This window comes from Talpa europaea (genome assembly GCF_964194135.1).
Source record: "Talpa europaea genome assembly, chromosome: 11".
NCBI lineage: Eukaryota > Metazoa > Chordata > Mammalia > Eulipotyphla > Talpidae > Talpa > Talpa europaea.
The window spans coordinates 26182539-26202674 of record NC_140078.1 but is presented as its reverse complement, the minus strand read 5'-3'; the positions used below and the strand labels follow the sequence as shown (position 1 = coordinate 26202674).

The 20136-nt window shown below is 38.3% G+C and overlaps 1 protein-coding gene across 2 annotated transcripts in view; it reads right to left on the bottom strand.

Moving 5' to 3' along the window:
- Nucleotides 1-20136, bottom strand: part of PLCB1 (phospholipase C beta 1) — a gene marked incomplete at both ends in the record, with an annotated part of 613641 nt that overhangs the window by 43739 nt on the left and 549766 nt on the right. The window contains one exon of one of the 2 annotated variants that reach the window (XM_084247879.1): nt 9853-9951. The exons of the other annotated variant lie outside the window; for it this stretch is intronic. Coding sequence (XP_084104005.1) covers nt 9853-9951 — 99 coding nt within the window. Of the gene's footprint in view, nt 1-9852; nt 9952-20136 lie in introns of those variants that run through there. 2 annotated transcript variants of the gene reach the window in all.

Genomic DNA, 20136 nt, shown 5'->3' with positions numbered 1-20136 from the left:
GAGGGATTGGGGTCAGAATGGGGGGGTTGCAATTGTATGGGGAATATAAAAATAAAATTTATTATTTAAAAAAAATAAATTTCAGTAACTTATTAAAAAAAAGAAAGCCTATTTTCTATTCTTCTCTTTGGTAAATGAATGAGCACTTTAATTTCAAGGTTAGAAATCTAGGTGTTAGAATTGCTTTCAATAAAAATCTAATAGTTAGATTTTTGGAAAATCTAACATAATAGTTTTTTCCTCCCACATAGGATTAAAATGCTAAATAATTATAGATACATAAATAATCATATTAAAAGTTCTAACCAATACAAACACACCCAACAATACATTGACACACAGAGTTTATAGAAAAAGAAAAAGAATCATTTCCATCCCCAAGTTGAGCTCCAGCTGTGGCAGTCCCATTTGGACAGAGAGAAGACCTGTGTGTCACATGGAAGGTTTGGCGACACTGTGTCCTCACCAGGGGATGCATCCATCTATGAATAAATCTACAGGATCCATCTGTAGAAATAGCCTCAGAAAAGTGGCTGGAAGAGCCAGTCTAATTAATTTGCCTATTAGGAATATTTTATTTTAGAGCTGATCTTACGAAAGGATATTCTGTGCTCTTACATGTGAAACAGACATAAAAAGATATTCTGGTTATAATTCAGAATTGAGCATGATTTTCAGCCATGCAAGAGCAAACACTTTTTCTTCTAAAAACGTGAGCCTAAAGCCTTTGACTAGAATCTTGCCAAAGCTTCTGATAAGAGTTTAAATTTAGTAGAGAAAATCATAAAAGAAAACAGGAAAAGGTTCATTCCACCCAGGTGAGTTGTTGCTTTTGTTCCCCTGTGACCAACCTTTATAAAACTGTTTGTTATTCACCTCATTACAAACATCTCTCTGTCACAGCAGGTGTTGGGTCAGGAGAGGACACGTATCCAGGAAACCTGCAATCAGGTTAGAAAACTCCCAGGCATCCATTCCCTTTCAGTTGAGTAGGTGGCATTGCTTACACAGCCCTGAGCCTTCTGCCCATGAAATGGCTGTAATTTAAGTCACAGCAGAAACACTTCCCAAACCACTCTCCCTGAAGGTGTAGGTGTCAGATTTTCAGTAACAGGCAGGAAAGCTATCCTGACCTTTCTGACTATTAAGGAAATAGACAATTTCCTTAGAGTTGCTTCTAAGCTCTATTCCTTTTAAGATTTGTTTAAAAAGTCTCTCACATGAATCAGTGTTTTTGGGTAAATCTCAGCCTTTCAAACTTTTCCTTTCCTTTTGCAGCTGCTCCAGTAGAGGCTAAGTCTGTTATAGAACTGAATGTTTTCCAAGAGGAAGGAAGGTGGCAGGTTCAGACACACCAGGCTCCCCTCTATGGACTCACAGGTCTCTACTGTGAAATGACTGATCTAGGGTCATTGATTGGTAGCCTCTGCTTGAGTATATGGTGTGGGGCAACTGACCTAAGGGACCCTCTTTTTCTTGTTCATAGGTTTCCACCAGCCTCCTCAACACCACCATTTTCTATCATGAAGGCATGGAAGAACTTTGCATTCCCTCCTAAGACACACAGGATGCTGGGTACCATGAGCAATATCCAGAACCTTCCAGATTTTGGCCTGGGGAGTAGATGTTAGAAAGGCACATACAAGTCCTGCCTCCTGCTCTGTTCTCTCTCCCCTTCTTCTTCCCATAATTCCTGGGACTGGAAGAGACAGAATGTCCTCTTCTTCTCTATCCTGTCATCCTTAGGTGCTTATAAGACTCTAGTCCCTCAGGCCTGGCTTCTGTATTAAAAGAAGTTAAAGCAATTTGGAGAAATCACTTCCTCACTTGTAATATCTGTTTTTCAAGATTTCTGCCCCGCTACTGAGAATCTTCTCCCTGAAGGAGTTCCATCTTTTCCTTTCCTAGAGCCACGACATGGCTTTGGCTCAGGATTGGCCAGGGGATCTTAAGAGGGAAAGAAAATATATCAGTTTACTAGTGCAAAATTTTTTCACTGCTATGCTAGGGAGGATGAATTCAAATGACAGGCTGGCAAATGTGGGAGCTTCTGGATTGTTCATGAAGCAGTGATGCAGGCTTCCCGGCCTTCTGCGTAGCTCTGGGGATCACTGTCAAAGTCATGTAAGTATTGTTATCAATGTGCTAAATATTAAGAGAAAACAAACTCACACTTAACAGCATCTAGGAAAACCCTTTATTGTTCTTGGTAGGTTATACCACACACCCACTAAGGTATTACTCTTCTACTTAGAGACTCACCAGAGGAAAAAACAACACTGCCAACCATTAAGTAGGTGAAATACTCCCCAAATTCTTCCCTGACAATTGGTTTATTTAAAAGTTGCAGGACAAACTAGATGATATAAATTATAAGTACTCATTAATCTCTTTTCATTGGATTTTCCTCTTATTTCCTCTAGTCCTTCATGACTATTCCAATTTTCTGTTTCCCTTTCAGTCTGAACTTCTGGAAGAGGGTTAGACCAGGAGTCTCAAATTCCCCATTTTCTGTTCATCCCCTTCTTATCTGCCTCCCACCCCCAACCCATGTCCACTGACCTTCACTAACACCAGAGGCATCAGTGACAATGACCCACTCACCTGCTATAGATACAATGGATTGCTTCTTTTATAGAGGTGCCTGAAACCTCTTGGCTTCTCTGACCTTCCATCTGCCTCCCACCTCACAGGTTGTACTTTTCTGTCCCAGGTTTGCTTCCTTGACCACAAGTCTAACAATTAAGAGCATCTGGAACTGAGACCTGGGGTCCCTTCTCTTTTCCCTCTACCCATTGAGGATCTTATCCAGACTCCAATTCAATCTGGAGATTTGATTGTCACAGTTCTGTGCACAGATGCTTTACCTGGTGAGAGGGTGCACTTTCAGATCACTTAATCTTGTCTGCTTGAATTTCTCTTTCCATAATCAACCTCATAACAGCTGCATAAAATGTTATGATGATTGAAGAGATCATTAATGAACAAGGCTTTCCTCAGAAAGCAAGATGCACTCTGGTGGAAATTTGAAGTGAATGACCTGGTTAGGAAATTGAGAACTGTCACTGCAGCACAGGTTTGATCCCCAGACTGCCAAGGAGCCTTGGAAGACCTCTTTTCTCTCACCTGCTGCTCCTGGCAGCAGTGTATTTCAGTAGATATGCCTATTCTGCTCCCCACTCAGTCTCTGGTGAATCCTCTCACCCCCTTGTACCTCTGGCCTGCACCCTAGTTCTTGTAATGCATAAATAAATTAATCTTTAAAAAAAAAGGTTTGGTACAAATTCTGCCAACTGGCTTTCATTTTCAAGGTCTGAGCAACTCCTTCCTTGATTAGCATTAGAGAAAAGGGCAACACTGGAGAGAAATGTTTTCTACATTAATCCCCAAACTCCTGTTTACCCTAGATTTTGTTCTATCTCAGTTATTGTCACTTAAAATCTTTCATGGGTAAAAAAAAGCGGTGCCTGTAAAACAAATAAGGCAAGTGAGTGTTCACTGCCTATCAGCAGTGGGATGGATATTATGTTACGGTTGAGACAATTATCAGGTGGAAGACATGATTTGCAAAAATGCTGTCAATAGCAGCTTCTTGTTTTAGGTGACTTTTCTCTTGTCGTCCACCCAAACACTTTATATGCAAGGCCTGAAAGCTCAAAGGCCAGCAGGGCAGAATAGCCCCCTTTTTCATGGAGGCAACAAAGAAAACATAAATTATATTTCAGCAGAAAATGTTGGTTCAAAAGGATGTGTTATTTGGAGCCACCCTGGTGGCACAGGGGTTAAAGTCTCAGTGCTATCAAGCTATCACCAGCCACTGTGGCCTGGCCTGAGTCAGTCCCTGGCCAGAGAGCTAACCCACATGGCACAGCAGACCTCTCCTGTCTCGCCTGCTGCTCCCTTCAGCAGAGCATGTTGGAAATTCCATCTGTTCTGCTCCCCACTCTGTCTCTGGTGAATGCTCTCACCCCCCTGCACCTCTGGCCTGCACCCCAGCTCTTGAATGCATAAATAAATAAAAAAATTATATATTTTTTAAAGGATGTATTATCATGGTTTCAACTAGGGTAAGATGAAATAGGAACTTTGCATAAATTCTGGGAAAGCTCTATGTCATAAACTATAAGGTTTATGTCAGTAGCATGCTGATAAATTTTAATAGGTGGCTTTCTTAGGGAAAAAAAAAAAAGAAAGAGCCAATTTGTAGTGTTTGCTCTTTTCCATGGTGAAAATATTCCAATAATGGCCAATTTCAAGTTACCAAAGTAGTTCTTTTTAACAAAGAGTTGGGTTCTCCTGGCAGCACCCCAGCATGACTACCACATAGATAGAGTTGAAGTATAAACTATGGGGAGCAAAGAACATAGTGAAATGTCTTAAGTAATTAGCAAGTGATGACTTTGAGGCATTTGTTACCTTGTTTTAATATAATTTAATTGTAGGTTTCTATAATGACTTTTAAATAATGGCTGTGTTTAACAACTGGCTCACAAAATTCTTGGAAAATTTAAAATGAGGACTCTGGAGCTAGTACAGACAGTTCAGCTCACCATTGGTTTGTCCTCAAAGAGCAAAGGAAAATTAATATTACTATTTGCTAAAGCAATATTTAATTACATTTGAGTTCTGTAACACATAGGTGTTTTTCATACCAGTTAAGTTTCTAGAACTCTGTGCTATCTATCTATAGCTACTCAAAAACAGTGATTAAAATCACCAGATACTGCACTAGTAGATAATTTTCTACAAATTTTTATGAGCTGTGATATATATCTCTGTCTCTATTTCTGTTGGGGAAAAACACAGCAAAAAGATATTTGCTCACTGACTGACATGTGTTATGAATTGTGTTGGGTGCTAACTCCCCTTGTGAGTCTACTGGAGATGGGTCTTTCAGGAAGTCATTAAGGTTAAATGAGGTCACTGAGTAGGACCCTAATCATACAGAACTAGTGTCCATATAAAAAGAGGCAGAGACACCACTACTCCCTCTCCTATTCCTCACATGCAGGTCAAAGGCTGTTTGAGGACCCCCAACAGGGCACCATCCTCAAGCCAAGGAGACAGGTCTCACAGAGACCAACCCTGCTGCCACCTTGGTCTTGGACTTCAGATTAGAACTGTGAGAAAACAGATTTCTGTGGTTTGGGAAAGCCACTCTGTGACATTTTGTTATGGTGGACTAAGCTCAGACAATGTATAAGTAATGCAATTACTTGCCATTCTAAAGCCACACCATGATATTGGCACTTGGGTTTTGTTAAATGGGTGAATGCCTTCATGTCTGTGCCTCTGCCTGATGACTTCTACTTAAAATCCTAAAACTCCTTAAAATTAGGGGTTGTCACCTCAGCGAAGCTCTCCTTGGTTTCCCCAGAATGTGTCAGTTCTTCCTTACCTGTAAACAACTCTTGTTATAATAATGAAGACAGCGTTTTGTCCCAACACAAATCCTTTGTAGAAAGGAGGAGTATATATTAGAAATTAAGGTTCAGAATGCTAGCTATCTGCACTGCCATTGGCCACATGTGTCTGTTTATACTTACATTTAAATAGAATTTAAAATTCAATCCTTGGTGGCATTAGCCACATTTCAAAAACTAAAGAGCCACCTGTGACTTGACTAGTGGTTACAGCATTCAACACTCAGACTTGTAACATTTCCATCCTTGTAGAAAGTTCTATAGGGCAGAGCTGCATTAGTCTGTAAGCAATGAGGTAGGGTGTGACGTTCCATCTTTTTGCATTGTTTTATTTCCCCAGCACTTAGCCTAGTAGTACTACTATTTATGTCATAGACATTTAATAAATCATAGCTGAAATAATAAAACATTAACACAATATACCTTACTTTTAGCTACTTAATGCATTCATGGTTTAAGTAGAAATAGAGAATATAAACACACGCACATGTGTATTTATCTTTATTACTGCTGTGCAAAAACTAAAAATGAGCGAATTCCATTGTCCCTTGGTTGAGACCACCACATCATTAAGGTATAATTATAGGAATTATCTCTCAGGTGTTAATATAGCAATCCATAGTTGTTAATTCAGAAGCACAATATCGATTCTAATTTATTTTTTCTAGGTCATCTCTGCTCTGTTCTATAAGTGACCCCATGGACTCATTAAATCTTTCAGCATGATATTTATGCAACCCTATTTAATGAGTCCTCCACCACCTTGAATTCTCTGGACCTCATACCTATTATTTTAGTGGCAAATTTCTGGTGTTAATAAATCATATTCTTCATGGACTCAAAGGAGATCATAAAAAAGACACCCAGGCACATACAACCCGCTGCTGTAGACAGGCTCTTTGTTACTATCTTTAAAGATCTTCAAAGAGACACAGAATAAGCCTCGGAAATCAATTTAGGTATTTAGATATTTTGACTCTTGGAAACTTTTCTTTGTTTCCTGCTTAAATCTTTCATAAGTTAGCCGAGAGCAGTTCCCTGGCCTCTAACTCCAGAACAAAATGAGAACAGGGTCATTTGTCACATCTCTAGGAAAAGCCCCTTCCTGTGCTAGGACTGAGACTTAAATGTCATCTGAAAGGAGATGTTTCTCTTTGGAGATGTTCCTTGAGATATCCTAGTATCCTCAGGGGTAAATGTTAAGGCCAAATTAATATTACTAGAATGAATAAATGAAAACCATAAAAGCAACTGTTTAACAAATAAAAATAGGACCTGGAGCAAAGCCCAGCGTGTGCCTTATCTCCTCTCTCAAATAACTCAGTGTACACATTTTCAAGTGGCAGAAGTAGGTTTTAGGTAGCCAGGATGCCAGTCTAGGGTTGGGTGAAGAAAGACTTACAAGGAAAGAGTGCAGAGAGATTTCAAGGGAAGAAGTGCCATTTCATTTCTGGTTTAATTCAACACCAACACTTGTATGCTGGATGGCATGTGAGTAGGTGGAAGAGAAGGAGGAAGACGTTCAAGGTGAGAAAAGGAAGGCCTTTCTTCAAGGCCTCTGCTTTAATGAGGGGGTCTGGGCACCTGCAGCAACTATGGACAGAGAAGATTGTGTCAAATCCCTCTTAATCTGCCATGCTAGCCACACCATGTCTGACTCTCCTTCACCTTCTCCTTGGCCTGGCTCCCTGCAGGATGTGGTAAACACAGAAAACAGCTGCCTGTCATCAGTGGGTCCAACTGTGGCTTCCTTGAGGTGAGTCCTGTCTGTTTTACAGGGCTGGGAATCTTCTAAAGTCTGGTTCTCGAGCTGCTCTTCTCTAAGACATTTGTTCAGAATAAGTGATTTTGAGAAACTTGAACTTCCTGTGTAGGCTATTGATGCCTTTTGCTGTTGTGATTAGTCTGGAGGCTAAATCCCTGGCAAGATCTGGTTGTGATCTTGGAAAGATCTGGTTGTAATCTTGGGGTGTGCCACTGGCAAATGAATCAGCTTTTGGGTTATGAGTCTGGTTGCTATTTCTTCTAACCACTCAGAGATTTGTTTGTTCCAACAGAGAGATTGGTAGTCTCTCTATTTTACAGATGGGTATAAACAGGCCCAAATGCCATATCTTCATTCTTTGCATGTCTGTAAAGTGTGAGAAACGTATTATCACACCCCTGACATCCAGATCATAAAAACATGGCTTCAGATATTTACTGAGAAAGTTGAAGGACATAATCATTGGTTCTTCAAGGGCTGGCATTTTTTGTATGAACTTAGTAAAGTTCATTCGTCTTTTTGAACCTGATGAGACTAATAGATGTGATGTGCTTGGAAGGTGTTTGGCAACATAGTAAGTACTCATAAATGCTAGTTGTTATTATTTTTATTTAAGTGCTAGGCAAAAATTTTTTAATGTCCCTGATCTGGGCATCATAACTCTGATAGGATTCAGGGACAAAAACTTAACATTCATGTCTTTATTGCATTTGTTTTGAAAAACAAAAGTCAAGGCATGACTTCTGAGCTCCTCTTTCATTTACTTCCTCTAAGGGAATTCAACATTGTGCTATTAAATGTTTCATGGTTATTCTCAAAATACAAGCACAATAACAAGTGCAACAAGAAAAATCCTGTGATGTTTATAATTGATTTAAAAGACAGTACAAATATTATAGCCAAAAGAAGAGGATATTTTCAAGGTCTCCCTGTTACCTTCCTAGAGAAATGGATATTATTCACCCCTCCTCTACCCTACCTGGTGATGTGGACTTTATGTCAAAGGTCACTATAGGAACAAGATTAGCACCATTGAGAGGATATAAGTAGAAGAGCATTCTTTCCCAGACTGTTGCTTTGCTAGAAATGGAATTCTCTGCTTCTCCCTAGTGTTATAGTTAGTAGCAGAAAATAAAAAGCTACCAGAGTGTCATAGCTGTGACTAGGCCAAAAAATTAAAAATGCAATAAAATACAAAGAAGATACTTATAATTTTTCCAGATGCCTAAGCCAGGCAGTAAAAACATACTAGACCCCAACAGAGAAATCGGGTCTAAGAAAACACGGCAACTTTGGGCTTACCCTGGAAGGAAGTTAGAAAGGTGTCAGACCCCACCCAAACCTCTAGAATCAGAACCTACATTTTCATAAGATCTCCAGAAAATTCATACACTCATTAAAGTTTGAATAGCACTAAGCTATAGCATAATTTTTAAAAAAGAATTATGTATTTATGCATACAAGAGCTGAGGAACAGGCCAGAGATGTCAGGGGGTGGGTTGAGAGGATTCACCAGAGACAGAGAGGGGAACAGAACAGGCAGACTGATTGAAATACACTGCTGAGTGGAGCAGCGGGTGAGCCAGGAGAGGTCTGCCTCGTCATGTGGGTTTCTCCCTGGCCAGCTGGAGATCAAACTTGTGCTGCAGAGGCTGAGGATTGCTTCATAGTGCGGTGCTTAACCCCTTGTGTCATCAGGGAGGCTCTATAGCATAATTTTATGTAAAAACGGATGTACAGAAAGAGGAAGAATGGACAACACTTTCTCAGCAAAGATTTTGTCTTCATTAATTCTTGGACATACATCTGAACTGTATGGCTTCACAGATCAACAAATATTTGAAGACAAAACCAGTATAAGCCTATATAGCATTCTATTTTCAACACAGCTGAATAGCAGTTGGCTTTCTTTATAATCACAAGCACGTCTCTTTCATTCCTGAAATATACTCCCATGGAATGAGATAGGCCAATTTTATTATTTGCCACAGGAAGACAATAGATTACAAGATGTATCTCCTCCAGCACATTAAAGTCCTCTCCAATTTCAAGGTCCAGATTGTCTCAACCAACACCCCTTGGTAAAAGTATGCCTATCAGTGAGTAGTTTTAAGATTCTAGAGAATCGGGAATTTCTGAGCTGTCTAGCCCCTTAACACAGAAGATCATGTAGAAGTAAAATGAATTTGAAGTGAATTTTAAAAGGAAGTGTTAAGTGGAGTTAAGACCCTGATTTAATCCCATTGGATTTTAAGATAATTAAAGCTGTAGGAAGCCTGCGCAGGGAGAAGTAGAAACTTAAAAAATGTTCCAAAAGTAGAAATAGTTCAGTATAATAGAGATCACAATGAAAATGGAAGCCACTTTTGCAAATAGTAAAACAAAAAGAAGAAAGGTGAAGAAAATAATGTAGTAGAATGGATTATGTCAAGATGAGAGAGAATGATGATGAAGAAATAAAGGCCAGAGGAAAACAGGTAAAGTGGAGGAGTGTATCACTGTGTGGCTGAGAACTACAGGACAAATAAGATGGCACTAGAGAGAAAGGAAGGGTGAAGAACAAAGGAGCAGGTCCAGAATGCCTGTAAACCAGAGCACCACAGGCCAGCTTTCTCTCAGAAGCGACCCATCCCATCCAGTCCTACCTGGCCGGAAGGACGGTGGTCACCACTTGAGAGCTTGAGGGTTGGGGGAAGTAAGGTTGGGGGGAACAGAGGGATCCTCATGGCAAGTTTCCGACAAGAATGAGGAGGAACCTTCCCCCTGTGTGGAAAAAAAGGGAGGCTGTCATTTTTGTGGCATTGAAATTGATTTCTAAGTCAATTGATGTTTCAAATTATTTGTCTGGGAGCCTTCTTAGAGTGACATCTAGAATGGAGATTTAAAACCGCCAACACCTTTAACTCCTCCAAACCCTCTTCTCGCTTATGGAATATGCAATGGACTTGGCAGTTGTGTTCTCCTTGGCCCCTCCCTATGCTCTGTGGGGATTGGATATTAAATATGATTACAACTGTTACTTTAGACAAATTCTTCACAAACTCCCACTACCTTCAAAAAACTTGAGGAAAGATGATGTGTAATAACTGATAGCAGTTTGTTCAGGTAACAAGGCAGCCCAAAGAATATGGACTTAATGGTCCTACTTTTCCTAGAAAGATCTTTTAGTACACAAACTTAATTCTGTTAGTCCTCCACATAGTCATTCATTCAAAAATACATATTGAGCACCAAGAATTGGCAGGCATTGTTCTTGGTTATGTAGAACTCCTGGGCATCAGTGAGTGACACAAGTGTAGTATCTGCCCTCGTGGAGCTCACTGTGCAATTGGAGGGACCAACACTGAACAACACAATGAAAAAAGTAGGAAATGGCCCAGTGAGAGGTGAAAAATACTATGAAAAAAACAAAAAGTAGAGCAAAATAAAATAGAGAGGGGATCCCAGGGATGGGAGAATGATGGAGGGCTTTCCAGGTTTAAGTCAAGTGGTCATAGAAAGACTCTAAGAATTCAGAGTAGAACAAAGACTTAAGAGACTGGAGAGTTGCCAAAGAAGACACTTGGGAGTTGAGCTTTCTGGGCAGAGTAAACAGTCCGTGCAACCACCCAAGGTGTGGTTGGCCTGGCTTACTGGGGCCCAGCAAACAGCTCAGGAAGGTCTGATTGGAGAGTAGGTCAATGAGGAAACAAAAGGGGGCACAGAAAAGTGGGTTCAGATCATAATAGATCTTGTAGGCTTTTGTTCTGAGGGGGAAGGCAGTGAGGGTCTTAAACAGAGAATTGATTTGAGTTAATGCAAGTTCTGAAGGGATGACTCTGGTTGCTGTGTAGGGAATAGATTTCAAGTGCTCATATGTGGAAGTGGGGAGACAAATTAGGAGGCTAATTAGAAAAGGGGAGACAGGGTAGTGACTTCAGTTGGGGTGGTTGCACTGGGGCAGGCACCTTAAGCATGACAAAATTGTCTGAATAGCTTCATAATATTTCACAAGTCCTAGAATGTTTTTGTTCCTTCCAAAACAAAGATCCAATAATAAATTTAAGAATTGCAACAGCTCAGTATGTATTTCCCAAAACTTAAGGACTACTTTTTTATTTTTGGTAATATGTAAGGTTCAAAGAAAAAGGAAGGACAGAGAAAACAAAGCTAGAAGACAATATGTCTCCTATTCTTTATATGTTAGCAAAAACATGCACACACATTATTGGTTACACTCTTAGAAGCAAATTTCTACATACTAGCATAATGAGCTAGGGGAAATTGCATTTAACCTTTGATACTCAAAGGCTAAAACATGCTAAAATTCCCTCCAATAGCATAAAGTTATTGGTGTTTGAGTGTGTGTGCATTTGTGTGTATAATGGTCACAGAGAGCACATAATAAGAGAATCCATCCAAACAACCACAAACATTCCCTATTGTTAATCATTCTATCACAAGACACTAATGAGCAAAAGTTAAAATTACCCGTATTGATAGGATTCTTTAAAATATAAACATTTTATCTGAACCTTAGTTTTAGCTACAAATTCAAACATCCTTGCTAAAATATTGATTATAATAATACAGAAGACTTTGAATTGATTTTTGTTGACAGAAAATGCCTATGCAGGATTCAAAGTGGTAGACATGTTACAGTAATTTGGCATTAGGAATAATGTGTGGAAAATAGAGACTGTGTCTCTTGCTCTGAAATTTCCTATTTTTGAACTGAAATGCTCTTGAGCATATATTTTTTTCAGCAGAGTAGTCTTGTCTTTGCCCTTTGCTTTTTCTCTGGTGTCCATATGCCACTTGACCAAATATTTCATAGTACAATATTTTCCTCTTTGGATATTTTAGAGGTAAAATAATTTTCTTGGCTTGAATTTGGCCTTTCTATGTTAAAATATTGAAGACCATAGTGAAATTAGGTAGTGGTTTCCTGAAATCAATTACATTTTTACATTTTTTTTTGCTATAAAAAGCATATAGGGTATATGTTTGACTATTTTCACTATCTTAGTTATACCAAAACATGGCTTTAAAACAAACTATAGATATGCTAGGAATAAAATACCAAAGTAGTGTTGGCAAAATTCATATAAATCATACACAATGTCAGGCACACAGACGTACACATTGTAGTGAACTGAAAAGATTTTGTTGTCCATCCATGGCATGTGGACTCCTTTGTGTATGATTCATAAGCAAGTGGAAATCAATAGGATTAAAGTCTATCTCATCCCGGGAAACTTGATGCTTACTGGGAAGACTCTGGGAAGACACTCTACTCTGGTTGGCAGTGAGTATTCTCTTTGGCTCCCTCCCTCCACCCAACACAACCATCACTGCATCCGCACATTTTCTCATCTTCAGGAAAGAAAAGTAAGATGAAAGGAAGAGGAAAGAAATTTAACCGGGTAAAGAAAAGAGTGAGGAATCAAAGGTATTCATGTGAATCTAAGTTCTAATTTTGTTTTAATCTCAAGCTTAGTTGCCACAGAGTGGCCAACATATAACAGAAATCCATGAAGTCGGCTGGCAGCAGGCTGAGAGGGCAACCTCTACTCAGTTCTAGAGATTCCCTTACACTGTTATCAAATAATCTAGTTTTTCAGGAAAAATTAAACTTTCTTTTGAATTTGAAATCTTCCAATTCTTTAATAACCATGTGATGATTGTCATTTGCCAACTTGGCTAGGCTAAATGACATTTCTCAGTGTCCCCTTTTTGCATGTGTCCAGTTAGGCAGGATTGCCAGGGAGATTCTCCCAAGATTTGGAGGGTTGATGAAGAAGACAGCAGCCATTTTGTAACACACACATTGCTGCTGATCTGTTTACTAGTCTTATTGATATGATACACTTCTCCTTCACCTTAATTCTTCCTTAGTTGTTCAGAATCCTGGGCCAGGTTTGTGTATTTGTACACACACATGCACATGTTAATTGTGACAGAGAGTCCCAGTTCCTGCAGTTTATATTGGTTATTGAGACTGCTGGTAATCCCTTCTGGAATGCCTGCCTGCTAGGGTTAGCATTATAGGCGGACAGAATTTTGGAGGAGACTGCACAGCCAGCCCAAATGGTTGCAGGAGCCAATTCCCTGGAATACACATGCAATCTCCCGTGTATGGGCTTTCCATTTCTGATATTGGCTGCTTAGGATATTTGATTCAACCTTCCCACTGGAAAATTTAAAATGCTGGATTTGATATTGAAATACAGTTCTTAAAAAACAAAACAAAAGAAACAACTTATAACCACAAAAATTTAAGAATGATCAGGCCCAAAGTGAAGGTACGTCAAACCCAAACAGGTCATAAGCAAGGGAGTTGCATTTGTCCTGATGGACTTTTGTAAATGCTGGAAATTTTCAGTTCGTCTTTTGGCAGCCTTGTTGGTTGAGGCTAAAATGCAAAGCCTGCTACCCACCCAAAATGAGGAATCTCCCAGGAAACCTTCCTGATAGCAGATTAAGAATATAAATTGTAGGTTTAAGATTAAACCAAATAGTACTTCTAAATATGAAATACAAAAGTTAAATAAAAAAAATGCAGTGGGTAGCAGAAAAGCAGTGTGGAAAAAAAATCAGTGAATCAGAAAAAGGATCAAAACATTTGTCCATAGGGTAGCATAGAGAGATAAAAAGATAGAAAAGACTAAGAAGAGTTAAAAGACAGAGGAAGATGGAGTATGAAGGTATGGTTTACGTTATTTGTATACATAGAATTCAGAATCATAGAGGGAAAGCCAAAAAAAAAAGTGATAGAAGCCACATCTGCTGACATGATGGCTAAGTTTTTCTAGAACTAATGAAAGTTATTCATCCATTCATTCCAAACTTATATTTAGACACATTATAGGAAAACTATAAATCGTAAAAAAAAAAAAATCTTGAATGCAAGCAAAGGCAAAAGGATACAAATTATGGTCAAAAGAACTAAACTAAGATTAACAATTGACTACCAATTGAAACCAATGGACGGTGGAATTTTATCTTCAATGCACTCACTGAAAATGCTGCCAACTAAACATTCTATGCCCAGTGAAAGTATCATGCCAAATTAAAGATAGAATGCAGACATTTTTCAGACATAAGCGAAAACCTCCCCCACCAAGACTTCACTACCCTCCAGACAACAGAAAAGGAACTTCTGAGGCATGTGGAAAATAATGACCCCAAATGGACTGTGTGAGACACAAGAAAGAAGTTTAGTGAAGACACTTGTGAAGATCTAGATGAATACAAATACACTCTGACTGTATAATATTGAAAAATAATGTTGCGTAGATTTGGAAGTTTACAGACTGAAAATACACTCCAAAAGTAAGTTGAGAGGGTAACAGAGGGAGTTAAATTGTTCTAATACTTTAGTATTTTCCAGCAGGAGAGAAAACATATCTATGTTTTATACTCAACAAAATAATGGAAAATACCTATGTCTCTATATATCCATCTATCTACCTATAGACACACATAAAGGTAATTCTTCATACTGATAAAAAATGAGAAATAATTTTCCTTCCACAGGAAAAAAAAAATTAACTCATAGTGTGGTCAACCAGGACTTTAATAATAAGTCAAAAGGCTGTCAGTCTGTACTCTGTGGTCTGGCTTCTCTGAGAAGCCCAATGGATGTTGGCAGGGACAGCCCACATTTTCCCATTGAGTTGCAAAAGATTAGAGGAGGCACAAATGAATCATGTAAGAAAGAAGGTTTTAAATCCCCATGTTAGTCGCTTTCTCCCTGATTGTTGGGAAGGCAGGACTGAAATAACTGCATTGAGGCTTCTGCCTCATGGCCCAGTGGCATGTCTGACAAGACTATCTTCCACCAGGGAGGTGAGTCACTCACCCTGCAGCAAAGATGTCAGAGGGGAAATGAGGAAAATCCTTCTCTATTCCTTGGGAGGAGGGAAAAAAGCACTGGGTTCTTTGGGTATAAATTAAAATGATTTAAGCTTCCTGGAATTCTCTCTTGCTGATGAGCTAAATTACAACAGAAAAACCTGTGTTTTAAGAAGCATCAAAGACAAATTAAGTGTCAGAGGAAAAGCAAATTACACATTTATTGACTGTTTCATGAGGTTACAGAGATGGTTCATTAAAACGTTCCCTCAAAAGATGATTCTTCTTGAAGTAAGAGGCAGTAGCTACAAAATGATCAATACACCTTGGAATATTTGCAGCAGATTCAGGGTAATTCCCAATTAATGATTTTTTCCAACACATTAAAAGAAATCTCTGCGTACTGTTAGGAAAGAGGCTGAAGGTCCTTTTCACAATGAATCAATTCAGAGTTGATCAGGACCATAAAAGGCATGATTTTTCTGCACTGGCAGTTGGGTTCTTGAGTTGTTTCTAAACCTTTGGTACATATTAAACCCTTTCCTATTGGTTTTGGCAAACCCAGGTATGAAAATCCCAAGGAAACCAATTATGTCACTGAGTTGAATAACAGGGTTTATTGTATCCATTTTAGGAACGCTGCTATGATCAAGTTCATAAAAAGACACACCTTGAACAGAGCTGAAAACAGCAAACATTCAGGGACTGAGTCAACATCTCATTGCCAAGAAACATGCAGCTGAATATTTCTCCAGAATTTGCAACTCTGCCGAGAAGGGAGAAGGGGCTGATGTTCTCTTTTAAGGATAACTACTGCTGTTTGCACTTTAATAAGCTTCAGTGGGACTAATACACAGGAATGTACAACACAATTTTATGTCAAATGGAGGGCTCAGATGTTTATATATTTTATAAGTTGCCTTTAGGAATCACCTACTTCCATTTGTCCCAACTGTCCTCACAAATTGCACATAAAGGAATAGACCCACTGCATGTCTTTTTTAATGGAACAAATGGAGTTTACATATGAAATAGACATGGTACATGTCACAAACAGGGGTTTTCTAAAATAAATTTTCACACTGTGGCTGGCCAAACTTAATCTCTTATCAACTATGCACTAGCAGGACTGAAATTCTTGGCCCATGTGTATAAATGAAATGGATTTTTAAAAAGAGATTTATTTTTTATTTATTTATGCATACAAGAACTGGAGTCTAGGCCAGAGGTGCGGGGGGTGAGAGGATTCACCAGAGACAGAGTGGGGAGCAGAACAAGTGAAATACACTGCTGAAATACACTGAAATACACTGCTAAGGGGAGCAGCAGGAGAGACAGGAGAGGTCTGCTGCACCATGTGGGTCAGCTCCCTGGCAGGGGATTGAACTGATGCTACAGTGGCTGGCAATAGCTTGATAGGGATGAAACTTTAACTCCTTTGTAACCAGGTAGGGCTGAAATGGACTTTTAATCTGTTTTGGTTGAGGCATATTCTCCTACAATTGTACTGTTACAGAATGGTAAAAATGTAAAGACCTTGAGTTGATCTTTCTAAATCATAAAAATATGGTTGAGTAAAAGGGTTAGTAAAATTATACTTTGAATTAATCTAGCCAGAACCCTTCCTTGCTGCTGGAGAACCGCTATCTTTTCAAATTACTTTTGTTAAAAAGAATTTTAGACCTATTCATTCTGTTATAGAACTTGTTTGGTTACCAAAGATTTGGAAAATTATGCAGATTGTGCCTGGAGTTCAGAACAGTTCAAAACAAGTTCAGGAGAAAATAGACATGTAAAATGAGGTTTTCTCTGTTTTGAAGGAGTTTAAAAACATTTATACATTATTGCAGAGTAAGAATAAATGAAGAGAAAGCAAATTATTATATTCAACATCATGGTAAAAAGCTGAAAAATGGGAAGAAATCTGATGTGGGGTAATACATAGTTTTTGCTCTGAGAGAAAAGTGACCTTTTCTCTCTGAATAGAAAACTGTTCATCCCATCTACAAGACAGGAGAAAAGGAACCTTATTTCCCTCAGTAACCTCTGGCAAGTGTGGCAATGCTTTCTTCTTTATAAGAAAGAAAATGTAAAGAACTTGAGTTGATCTTTATAAGAAGATTGAAATTATCTTTAATATTACCTGCTATAGTGTCAACTCAATTTCCTGGTCTAACACTTAGTACTGGAACAGTTTACAAGTTTCCAGCTGTCAGAAAGTCACTCTGCCTTGTCATCTTTCTGACCGAATGGAAGTGACTCGGTTAAGCTCTCCTGTAGATGCTGTTGTTCAATTTCCTTTCCTTGAGTTGCTCCTTTTTCTATTTGCTTCCTGCTTTTCTTAATTTCCTTCATATCTCTGTCAAGCTTCAAAGACCACCCCAACACAGGATGCGTACAAGGATTATTTCAAAGCCAAAGCTTTTCTATTTCTGGTCCATGTTTCACAATTGCAGGAGCAGGGGGGACGGCTCTGCTGGCCTGGCCTTTCATTTGCCTGCACTGCTGTCCTGTGCTTTGTTGTTCTCTGTAGAGCCCTCGACTTGGTCTTATTGTTTCACTTCACAGTTTATTATTGTTCTTTCTGGTCATGGTTTTGCCTTACTAGCCACTGTGTCCTATAATACTAACAGTCCTGATTTCTTATTTTACCATTAAAGTCATGGTTCTGAAGCACAACAATTTTTAAGCCTTTTAGAACACTTCTCAATAAATGCTTCATGTGGACATGAAACTAATAACCTCCAAGGGCAGACTTCACATCCATGTACAATATAATCATATTATAGTCACAATTACAGTCATCAGAACAACCTCATGGATGAATGGCAAAGGGTAGTTATTGTGCGACCTACTTACAGTAAAAAATGCAGGAAACAGCAACAGTGAAAATTCATAAATACAATTTGATCTCTTTTTAAAGGAACCAAAAAAAAAAAAAGAAATAGAAAGCTGTTATAAATAGGGTTGTGCCACACACTGTTAATTACCAATTTCTGTTTCTCTGGTAAAAAAAAAATCCTCTTTTTTCAGGTGCTTGGTGACCATGGAATTGAAGAGAAGGTGCACTCTCTTCACCCTTGTGGGTAAATCTTAAATCATTCTAAGCCAACCCTGAAAATTACACTTCTGTGATTGTGATTGGTTTATGAAAGTGTATATGATATAATGGTAGCAAATGACAAGCCTATTGAGGGAGACTTAGGAAGGTTTTCCTTAATCCTATAAAGAGTTACAAGATGAAGACATTCCCATCTCTCGGCCTTTGAATGGGTTTATGCAGGGTCCTGAGGCATGAAGTTATGTATGGAAGCCTTCTTGTAACTGGGAGTTTATAGCCTGGCGATAAAAACCACTAAGATGACATGGTAGAAATTTTAAAAATGCCTGGACCCTTGATGAGGTTGTTGAGTCACAAAATTTACCATACTAAACCTGCAACACCTCAAAACTTATAGTACCACATATAACTTACTAGATGTTAGTATTGTTTAAACCAGTTTTAAATGGATTTTCTGTAAAACTGCTGCTGAATGCACCCTTACTGATAAACTTCCAGCAATTGTTAGTTCTTCTGTTTGATTATATCCAATGAAGACATTTAAAGGTTTTACAACACCTACTAAAGTTGATTTTTTTTCTTTTTTTTTTTGTGGGCCCCTCCCCGGTGGCCGGGGATTGAACTGGCGCTGCAGAGGCTGCGGGCAGACTCGCAACCCTGCACTCAATCACTGTGTCAACAGGGGAGGCCCTCCTACTAAAGTTGATTTTAATTGTGATGACTTATTACCAGTAACATAAATGTATGGTTACTTATATTGAGAATTAAGTAATTTAAACACATTTGTGATTGCATTATATCTATGAATAAAGTTGCCGATATTGTTGGATCAAAAACAGAAACAAAGCAAAATAAAATTCTGAAAATATTTCCCAAGAGATTTTTTTAGAAATACAAAAACTGGCTAATGATGTCAACTATAAGTAAATCATTATGTCAGTATGCAAAGTAATGACAAATTTGAACTCAGGCAACATGAGTTGAAATACTTGTATCTGAATATACCATTGGGACTAATTATTGTTGTGGTGTGTCTAAAATTTCAGTTGAAATTGGATATTTTGTTTCAAACACTTGAATGTTATAAAAAGATCAATTCTAATTGGGAAGTAGAGCAATTTCTGAAATTACATTAAAATTTATTTTATTTTCTAATGCATAATCAACCTGAAAGGGTGGTAAGAAAATTTAAATTGTATATTTATATGGAAAAAACTAAAGTAGCATGTCTAAATAATTATTAATTTTTTATTTCATTTCTGCTTAAGAATCTACATTGTGGAGTCTAATAACTTCAGGAGTCAAAAATATTAAATAGTATCCTATATAATAAATATAAAAGCAGGAAAACAGAAGCAACCATGGAAATATATCTAGAATTAGCCCCAAAGAATCTGTAAGGTGAACTGATGGATGAAATACACAATGAAATAAAACTAACACTTTTGAGCTTTGCAATCCCCTCTTAGAGTAGAAATTTTATACTGAAGATAGAAGAACAGTAAATAGCAAAAGCACATTTTTTCAAAAACACAAAAGTATCTGATGATTAACTATAATGGATGGAATAATCTAAAACTGAGCTACTGTTTACTAACTAGAAAGTAGTCAATTTATATTCAGTTCATTTAATGTTAATATTAATGAAACAATTTGTTTTGATCATACAATAAAAATAATGTAGTTTTAGAGTGTATCCCCAATAAAATATTAGTATAGCAAAGGAAGTGTCTTTCTAATTTGTAAGGAAACTTCGTTGGTTAATAACCAGTGATTTTGGTGCAGTGCTCCCTCTGCTGGAAAGACTGTGCCATTACAAAATTACATCAGTTCTTTAGAGCTGAAGAGACTAGTCTTTGATTCTCTCCACCCTGTACCCTGGAAATACCCCACAGTAGGGTAGGGGGTATAGGACCAATACCTGAGCCAAACTCCAGACCAACTGAAACCAAATCTCCAGAGGTATGTTCTGTGCACGGCAGTTTTAAATTCACCAGTTGATGGCAAAAGCTTATTGAATACTATCCTTTTACTATGTCTGAGAAGGATGT